This window comes from Oratosquilla oratoria, chromosome 21, assembly GCF_046742065.1.
Source record: "Oratosquilla oratoria isolate Oo_2021 chromosome 21, ASM4674206v1, whole genome shotgun sequence".
Classification (NCBI taxonomy): domain Eukaryota; kingdom Metazoa; phylum Arthropoda; class Malacostraca; order Stomatopoda; family Squillidae; genus Oratosquilla; species Oratosquilla oratoria.
The window spans coordinates 4,377,907-4,387,758 of record NC_134797.1 but is presented as its reverse complement, the minus strand read 5'-3'; the positions used below and the strand labels follow the sequence as shown (position 1 = coordinate 4,387,758).

General features: G+C 53.8%; 2 protein-coding genes across 2 annotated transcripts in view; one reads left to right on the top strand and one right to left on the bottom strand.

The window, feature by feature from the left end:
- Positions 1-811: 811 nt before the first annotated feature.
- LOC143036687 (uncharacterized) lies at positions 812-8,266 on the top strand. Its single transcript, XM_076204275.1, has 3 exons — positions 812-949; positions 5,880-5,942; positions 6,025-8,266. The coding sequence occupies exons 2-3, from the start codon at positions 5,880-5,882 to the stop codon at positions 8,149-8,151; spliced, it is 2,190 nt and encodes a 729-aa protein (XP_076060390.1). The 5' UTR covers positions 812-949; the 3' UTR covers positions 8,152-8,266.
- The window catches only part of Gk1 (Glycerol kinase 1), a 107,006-nt gene continuing 102,554 nt past the window's right edge, over positions 5,401-9,852 (bottom strand). Inside the window, exon 13 of the mRNA XM_076204278.1 lies at positions 5,401-5,641. Within this exon, the coding sequence (XP_076060393.1) occupies positions 5,559-5,641 (83 nt within the window). The 3' untranslated portion in view covers positions 5,401-5,558. The remainder of the gene's footprint in view (positions 5,642-9,852) is intronic.

The following is a 9,852-nucleotide window of genomic DNA, read 5'->3' as shown; positions in this document are numbered from 1 at the left end:
AGTTGTGTGACGGCCAGTCTGGTTTTGACCAGCAGCGCGTCACTACACTCATTTCTAATAAAGAAAAAATAGTTTGTGGTGTGTAAAGGTTGCGTGATGTCGTCATATACAAATGGCAACAGTGTGTGGATGGACAGGGAATTAAAGTGCTAGGCAAAGGTTTTGAACACGTGGGTATGTATGGAAGGACATGGGAAGTGAATATTCTTTTGTTTGCGAATGACCCTAGACCTGGGACTGGTTCTAGGGAGAGGCTACACACATTATGACTGAGTTTGGAAAGGTATGTGGGGAAAGTTACGCATAAATGTGTAAAATAATGAAATGTACAAGGAGTGATGATGGTGGCAGATTGAATGCGAGTGTAAAATGCGGATTGATGAAGAGGAACTTAAAATACCTGGGTTCACATATGGCAGTGAATGTGGGAACGGATACATATTTTGAGTAGAGTGAGAAACGCTGAGGTGAAGAAGAGAACGGGAAGCCATTATTTAATTTGAACATGGAAAAATGAACGAGAAAATACAAGCAAAGAGCGTGTGGAGAGCATAAATGGGTGAAGTGAGCTTGATAGGAAGATCGATATTGAGATGGATGGAATGAAGGATACACTTGCATATCTGTCGAGCAGGGGAGAGAAACTGCAAAAATGGATTTAGGGATGATGCTGCCATGGTGGACCCAAAAACCAACAAAAGAAAAATTCCAAAAATAATTTCTTTACTTATGACGCGGCGAGACTTTGAACATGAATGAGACTCGTTGACTTCGAGATTCGAGTGTTCGAGTTACAGTTTTCATTCGAAAACTGTAACTGTCCAGTTGGCGAAGTCAACGGTTACAAAACCAGCTTCAACCCGTCAGTCACCAACGCTTGCACCCAGTGACCAGTTAATCGAAGGATTTAGTACACATTAAATCCATATAAAAAACTCTCGCATCAACGGTAAGTAAAACGTATATTTAATTCGTAAGCGTGATTTCCTCTTGTTACTACTCAACTTCGAAACTGCAGACTCTATCAGCCTTCTATAACCTGATCGTTCCGACGGCTCGTCAATGTGTGCCCTTCCAAAACCCGACCTTGATTCTGTAGCAATACATTAAATATTCAGGTGCATTGATACCAATACCTCTGTAACTATAGTTATTAGTCTTCATGGCAACCCTAAAACCTCTATTGTTAACAAGGTTGTCCATATTTGCATGCACCCTGCAAACATGATTTAGTGGGCCTAGGTTGACGTATATCGGTAACAAATGGGCAAACCTATGACCAATGTTGGCCCACTGAATCATGTTTGTAGAGACACGCGGTCATGAATAAACATTAGTCTGTGTACATCAGTGTATGCACCAACCTGATTCACCCTGTCTGCCTGCCTCCCTCAATGCCTGATTACCTTCCCACCTATCTGCTTATTGGATCCCCCCTACCCCCATTATCCCTGTCCATCGTCTCCCACTTGTAGCTCACTTCCTTGATTTACTCCAGTAGCATGTCACTCGTTCCCTTTACCCATTATTTATTTCTCCTTGTTTGTACATTGCCCCCTACCCTGCTTACATTAACCGTAATTGGTTGCTGGCCATTGTAATTGTTCCACCATTTGCCTTTTGTAGTTTCCCTCCCCTACCCTTGCCATGTCCTCTTGGCCCGTTTGCCTATTATACTTGTCTTGCCACTTGCCCATCGTCCTGTTTCTTATCCCCTGATTCGTTCCTTACTTTCCTCTTTTCCCTTAATCCACTTCCCTCGCCCTGCTTGCCTGTTGCCCCCCACCTAGCCCCCTGCTTGCCTGTTGCCCCCCACCTGGCCCCCTGCTTGCCTGTTGCCCCCCACCTGGCCCCCTGCTTGCCTGTTGCCCCCCACCTGGCCCCCTGCTTGCCTGTTGCCCCCACCTGGCCCCCCTGCTTGCCTGTTGCCCCCAGCTTTCCTGTTGCCCCCCACCTTGCCCCCCTGCTTGCCCGTTGCCCCCACCTGGCCCCCCTGCTTGCCCGTTGTCTCCACCTGGCCCCCCTGCTTGCCCGTTGCCCCCACCTGGCCCCCCTGCTTGCCCGTTGCCCCCACTTGGCCCCCCTACTTGCCCGTTGCCCCCACTTGGCCCCCCTGCTTGCCCATTGCCCCCCACCTGGCCCCCCTGCTTGCCCGTTGCCCCCCACTTGGCCCCCCTGCTTGCCCGTTGCCCCCCACTTGGCCCCCCTGCTTGCCCGTTGCCCCCCACTTGGGCCCCCTGCTTGCCCGTTGCCCCCCACCTGGCCCCCCTGCTTGCCCGTTGCCCCCCACCCTGCCCCCATGCTTGCCCGTTGCCCCCCACCTGACCCCATGCTTGCCTGTTGCCCCCCCACCTGGGCCCATGCTTGACCGTTTCCTCCCAGCTGGCCCCCCTGCTTGCCCAGTGCCCCCCACCGGGTCCCAGTGTTTGCCGGTTGCCCCCACCTGACCCCCTGCTTGCCTGTTGCCCCCACCTGACCCCCCGCTTGCCTGTGGCCCCCCAGATGCCCCCCTGCTTGCCTGTTGCCCCCCACCTGGCCCCCCTGCTTGCCTGTTGCCCCCCACCTGGCCCCCCTGCTTGCCTGTTGCCCCCACCTGGCCCCCCTGCTTGCCTGTTGCCCCCCACCTGGCCCCCTGCTTGCCTGTTGCCCCCCACCGGGCCCCCCTGCTTGCCTGTTGCCCCCACCTGGCCCCCCTGCGTGCCTGGTGCCCCCCACCTGGCCCCCCTGCTTGCCTGTTGCCCCCCACCTGGCCCCCCTGCTTGCCTGTTGCCCCCCACCTGGCCCCCCTGCTTGCCCGTTGCCCCCCACCTGGCCCCCCTGCTTGCCCATTGCCCCCCACCTGGCCCCCCTGCTTGCCTGTTGCCCCCCACCTGGCCCCCCTGCTTGCCTGTTGCCCCCCACCTGGCCCCCTGCTTACCCGTTGCCCCCCCGCTTGCCCGTTGCCCCCCCTGCTTGCCCGTTGCCCCCCACCTGGCCCCCCTGCTTGCCCGTTGCCCCCCACCTGGCCCCCCTGCTTGCCCGTTGCCTCCACCTGGCCTCCCTGCTTACCCGTTGCCCACACTACCTGGCCCGCCTGCTTGCACGTTGCCCACACTACCTGGCCCCCCTGCTTGCCCGTTGCCACCCACCTGGCCCCATGCTTGCCCGTTGCCCCCCACCTGGCCCCATGCTTGCCCGTTGCCCCCCACCTGGCCCCCCTGCTTGCCCATTGCCCCCCACCTGGTCCCCCTGCTTGCCCGTTGCCCCCACCTGACCCCCTGCTTGCCTGTTGCCCCCCACCTGGCCCCCCTGCTTGCCCGTTGCCCCTCACCTGGCCCCCCTTCTTGCCCGTTGCCCCCACTTGGCCCCCCTGCTTGCCCATTGCCCCCCACCTGGCCCCCCTGCTTGCCAGTAGCCCCCCACCTGGCCCCCCTGCTTGCACGTTGCCCCCCCCCTGGCCCCCCTGCTTGCCCGTTGCCCCCCACCTGGCCCCCCTGCTTGCCCCTTGCCCCCCACCTGGCCCCCCTGCTTGCCCGTTGCCCCCCACCTGGCCCCCCTGCTTGCCCGTTGCCCCCCACTTGGCCCCCCTGCTTGCCCGTTGCCCCCCACCTGGCCCCCGTGCTTGCCCGTTGCCCCCCACCTGGCCCCATGCTTGCCCGTTGCCCCCCACCTGGCCCCATGCTTGCCCGTTGCCCCCCCACCTGGCCCCCTGCTTGCCCGTTGCCCCCCCCTGCCCCCCTGCTTGCCCGTTGCCCCCCACCTGTCCCACAGCTTGGCTGTTGCGCCCCACCTGGCCCCACTGCTTGCCTGTTGCCCCCCACCTGGCCCCCCTGCTTGCCAGTTGCCCCCCACCTGGCCCCCCTGCTTACCCGTTGCCCCCCACCTGCCCCCCCTGCTTGCCCGTTGCCCCCCCTGCTTGCCCGTTGCCCCCCACCTGGCCCCCCTGCTTGCCCGTTGCCTCCACCTGGCCTCCCTGCTTACCCGTTGCCCACACTACCTGGCCCGCCTGCTTGCACGTTGCCCACACTACCTGGCCTGCCTGCTTGCCCGTTGCCTCCCATCTGGCCCCATGCTTGCCCTTTGCCCCCCACCTGGCCCCATGCTTGCCCGTTGCCCCCCCACCTGGCCCCCCTGCTTGCCCGTTGCCCCCCACCTGGTCCCCCTGCTTGCCCGGTGGCCCCACCTGGACCCCCTGCTTGCCCGTTGCCCCTCACCTGGCCCCCCTGCTTGCCCGTTGCCCCTCACCTGGCCCCCCTGCTTGCCCGTTGCCCCCCACCTGGCCCCCCTGCTTGCCCGTTGCCCCCCACCTGGCCCCCCTGCTTGCCCGTTGCCCCCCACCTGGCCCCCCCTGCTTGCCCGTTGCCCCCCCCCTGGCCCCCCTTCGTGGCCAGTGCCCCCCACCTGGACCCCCTGCTTGCCCGTTGCCCCCCACCTGGCCCCCCTGCTTGCCCGTTGCCTCCACCTGGCCTCCCTGCTTACCCGTTGCCCACACTACCTGGCCCGCCTGCTTGCACGTTGCCCACACTACCTGGCCCCCCTGCTTGCCCGTTGCCACCCACCTACCTGGCCCCCCTGCTTGCCTCTTAACCCCCACCAGGCCCCCCCTACTTGCCCTTTACACCCCCCACCCAGCCCTCTGCTTGCCAGCTATCCCCTTGAGTATTTTTTTAGATGTGCACACTTGGGTAATATAGCAATAGAAAATTGGGTATTTTTGTAAATTATAATACATCAACACAGTAAGTTTTTATTGGCAGAAATGTATAACAAAACTACTTGCTAAAAGCAGGTACTCTACCAAATGGAGCGGCAACGTTAGGTCCGAGACACCATGTTGTCTGTCGAGTCCAGTCAGTTTGATGGCGTTGACATTGTGTACTGGGCGTTTTCTCACTGACATTGCCACACTACATATTTTTAAAACTGTGCAATTGAGCTGAGCTTCATGCTTTCCTTCAAGCTATGAAACTCCTATACCCCACAGTCCTATCGGATGCCAGAATTGGCCAACATCCCTGATGACCTCTAGAATTACAGGTACCACATTACTAAATGCAGGTTAGGTAAGACTAATTTATCATTAATTTCTTCAACCTCGCATTTATCAAAACGAAGGTGGAGTCTGAAGCAGTCATAGGTCAGTTTGTTAGTGCATCACTTTTAGGAATTTTTTCAGATTTATTTCCACCAAGAAAAACTTGTATTACATAGACATGATTTACAAGATATATAATTTTCTATTGCTATATCCAGAACCACTAAACGCCCTCCAGAATCTTGTCCGTAATCATGTCACTTTCTGCTCCATCAACAGACTATACATTGCTGGTATCCATACCTGACCCCCACCCCCTTAAAAGGACAGTTTACCTGGCCAGGGTGTGGTGTGGTCATTATCCAGCCCTAAGTTACCAGAAGAGGCTGAATGACTTCATTGCGGGTAACTGTCCATGATGCAAAACTTCCCTATACAACACTATATGGAAGACTATTGTACACATGCATGTTGATAACACAATACGGTATAAAGGAATTGTGGGAAAATGGTTCCAGCCGTGGTTTACCTCAGGGTGACGTGACTACTCAGCTAGTCTAGGAAATGACAAAACATCACTGAAGAAACTCTTGGAATGTTCTGTTGCATTGTGGGACTTGTCACCAGCTGAAAGTAGGAAGAAGGGAGCAATTGTCAGCTGTTTGAAGAGGTGATAAATAAAATAATTGAGATCTTGTGCACATTAGTGCCAGGCCCTAGGCGCTGCACCTCTGGAGTTGAGGGGGTGGACAAGTTTTAAAAAATGGGCAGTTCTGCTCCATGTAGGACCACAGGGCCTTGCAGTAATAATTTCAAGGTGACGAGATTAAGGAATGGTCTTATCTTGGATGTAATCTCTTTTCAGATGACCCCTACTTTTGTGTTTGTATTCCTCATGGCCATGGGTGGTTGGTGTGGAGTAGTGAGGGTAAGATAGTTGTTTAAGTGTGAAATGAATGTATAGTTCTTGGTATCAGACTGCATCTTGTTTAACTGGTTGTTCATTACAGGAGGATGTGAATCACTCAAGAAAGGCCCCAAAGAAAAGCTGCTTGCAAGATTATAATAACTGCCGAAAAACCTATCATCGTTTTGCCTGTCTAGCCTGCTTTCTGAATTGCAAGGAAGGTGACCATACAAAATATGGATGTCAAACACTGGCAGGGCATAGCTATTCCAGTTTCGGTTTCCCTTCAATAAAAGTTCATGATAGATTAGGAAGTGCAAGTCAAGATTCAAAATCTGTGGAGGCTGCAGCTGTAGAAGAGACAGCCATGAGTGATACAGAGGTCAATTCAATAAGAGCTGTGCAAGGTGCAGCTGTGGAGGGTGCTGCTGCAGGAGCTGTCAATTTAATAACAGCTGTGCAAGGTGCAGCTGTGGAGGGTGCTGCCGCAGGAGCTGTCAATTCAATAACAGCTGTGCAAGGTGCAGCTGTGGAGGGTGCTGCCGCAGGAGCTGTCAATTCAATAACAGCTGTGCAAGGTGCAGCTGTGGAGGGTGCCACCGCAGGAGCTGTCAATTCAATAAGAGCTAGGCAAGGTGCAGCTGTGGAGGGTGCCGCCGCAGGAGCTGTGAGAGTTGTAAGTGGTGCTGCCACAAATGGTACGCACACTGCCACTGGAAATGGTACAGACACTGCTGCTGGAAATGGTACGGATGCTGCCACTGGAAATGGTACGAATACTGCCGCTAGAAATGATACGGATACTGCCGCTGGAAATGGTACGGAAGCTGCCGCCGGAAATGGTACGGATGCTGCCGCTGGAAATGGTACGAATGCTGCCGCTGGAAATGGTACGGATGCTGCCACTGGAAATGGTACGGATGCTGCCGCCGGAAATGGTACGGACGACGCTGCCGCCGGAAATGGTACGGACGCTGCCGCCGGAAATGGTACGGACGCTGCCGCCGGAAATGGTACGGACGCTGCCGCCGGAAATGGTACGGACGCTGCCGCCGGAAATGGTACGGACGCTGCCGCCGGAAATGGTACGGACGCTGCCCAAGTAAATGGTACGGACGCTGCCGCTGGAAATGGTACGGACGCTGCCGCTGGAAATGGTACGGACGCTGCCGCTGGAAATGGTACGGACGCTGCCGCTGGAAATGGTACGGACGCTGCCCAAGGAGATGGTACGGACGCTGCCCAAGGAGATGGTACGGACGCTGCCCAAGGAGATGGTACGGACGCTGCCCAAGGAGATGGTACGGACGCTGCCCAAGGAGATGGTACGGACGCTGCCCAAGGAGATGGTACGGACGCTGCCCAAGGAGATGGTACGGACGCTGCCCAAGGAGATGGTACGGACGCTGCCCAAGGAGATGGTACGGACGCTGCCCAAGGAGATGGTACGGACGCTGCCCAAGGAGATGGTACGGACGCTGCCCAAGGAGATGGTACGGACGCTGCCCAAGGAGATGGTACGGACGCTGCCCAAGGAGATGGTACGGTCGCTGCGCATGGAGATGGTACGGACGCTGCACAAGGAGATGGTACGGACGCTGCCCAAGGAGATGGTACGGACGCTGCCCAAGGAGATGGTACGGACGCTGCCCAAGGAGATGGTACGGACGCTGCCCAAGGAGATGGTACGGACGCTGCCCAAGGAGATGGTACGGACGCTGCCCAAGGAGATGGTACGGACGCTGCCCAAGGAGATGGTACGGACGCTGCCCAAGGAGATGGTACGGACGCTGCCCAAGGAGATGGTACGGACGCTGCCCAAGGAGATGGTACGGACGCTGCCCAAGGAGATGGTACGGACGCTGCCCAAGGAGATGGTACGGACGCTGCCCAAGGAGATGGTACGGACGCTGCCCAAGGAGATGGTACGGACGCTGCCCAAGGAGATGGTACGGACGCTGCCCAAGGAGATGGTACGGACGCTGCCCAAGGAGATGGTACGGACGCTGCCCAAGGAGATGGTACGGACGCTGCCCAAGGAGATGGTACGGACGCTGCCCAAGGAGATGGTACGGACGCTGCCCAAGGAGATGGTACGGACGCTGCCCAAGGAGATGGTACGGACGCTGCCGAAGGAAATGGCACGGACGCTGCCGAAGGAAATGGCACGGACGCTGCCGAAGGAAATGGCACCGAAGCTAACGGTACGGACAGTGCTGCACTAGTGTGAATGTTGTAGGTGCCACCACCATGAATACTACAGAACATTCAAGCAATATTGGAGAAGGTGCTTAATGTGTGTGATTCAAAGTTTAAACTTTTAGTAAATTTTACATGTACCTTTATTCTAGAATTTTTTCAACCTGCAAATGTAATATGGAAAGCTTGGGTATTTTTAATACATTAACAAGCTTGTATTAATTGCAAACAAAACGTGTCAAAATGGGTCGATGAAAATTTTTCAACAAAGTGGATAACCTATCCTGAATCCTTGTTATAAATTAGTTTGAATTTTGACAAAGGCCCATACGTGTTAGTCAAAGCTTGATCAGTTTGGCACATGTTTGAACAACCTGGAAAGTATCTTCACAAGGTTAAAAGGTTGGGATATCTAAGGAGTGAAGATGTGAAATTGCTATTGCTAATAGTTCACTGGTCCTTTGTGCAACGCAATTACAGATTACTGATAATTCATCAGCACTTGTCCATGGTAACAATTTCACATGTAGGTGTGGGCACCTTTAATGATGTTCTTTAATTCCAGGACTATTTATTTGTCATAGTTTAGGTAAGTACCCTCTTGTAGAATAGTGTGGAGAGATAAATATTGGCACGGTTTCCCCATGATTTGGAGTAGTTATTTGTGGGGGAGAGATAGGGTCAATCCAGTGGATGTTGCCAGTTAGCTGGGAACTGCAAGCCTACAAAAGCCCTGGGGTAATGTATTGATAGATAGTATACAGGATAAGAGCTATGCCCATAGGATCTTCTCTGCATACCTATACAAGGCGGTTCCATTTCCAGTACCACCTATCATCCCCATCCATAAAGCTGTCTATCCTCTTAACAGCCAATAATTTCATCAGTCACTACATGGTTACTAAGTCTATTTCATTTAACTATTTGATTGTTAAACCAGTTTTTGCCATTTCCTTGAACCTAGATTTGTCCAATTTCAATCCATTACTAAGTTTTGTCCTCTTGTATGATATCTGCATCATCCTTGTTAAAATCCTTGACCTTGTACTTGCCCATTTTATTTAACTCGTCCAAACTCTTCCATGAAAAGTGTATTCGCATTTCTCATTACTCAAAACAGTATCAAATTGCCTTTTTCTTGTAACATTAGCAGTTCCATGGTATTCAGTCTTTGTATGATTTATCAGCAAGATCTGGAACCATTTTAGTGGTACTCACCCGGTAAACTAAAGCTGCTTACAGGGATTGGTCCCACCTGTATGAGAGCCATTGGCATGGGGTATTGTGGTTAGTTGGCCCCCCAACTCTTGGGGTTGGGGGTCCCACAACAGATGCTGCCACATACATAATCCAAGATTCTAGATGTAACATACAATACGTCCATGTCATTGAAACTCATCTCGAACATATGGACTAAATGCACACCTAGACTTAATGTGCTTGAATTGCAGGAACAATATTTGGACGAAAAACCAATACCACAGCATACAAATGATGCATACACTTGGTTATGAATTAAGAGCCCTAATCTCCCCAAGAAACCTCTCACCCTTCAGACCATATAAAATGCACTAAAGACAATTACAGGCTGCACAAATACAACTACAGACAATTTACACCATGAAACAAGTCCTCAAAGTCGAGGATCACCTTGACATTAGGCATACACACTTGCCACAGCCTCCACAAACTTAGCACACCCACTACACTACATAGCAGAACCCACATGTGC

What these genes read in the sequence shown, in the direction of transcription:
- LOC143036687 (XM_076204275.1), top strand. Translation starts at nt 5,880, where the DNA reads ATGACCCCTACTTTTGTGTTTGTATTCCTCATGGCCATGGGTGGTTGG. An exon ending in GTTGGTGTGGAGTAGTGAGG is followed by an intron (nt 5,943 to 6,024) that starts GTAAGATAGTTG and finishes TGTTCATTACAG; the next exon opens with GAGGATGTGAATCACTCAAG.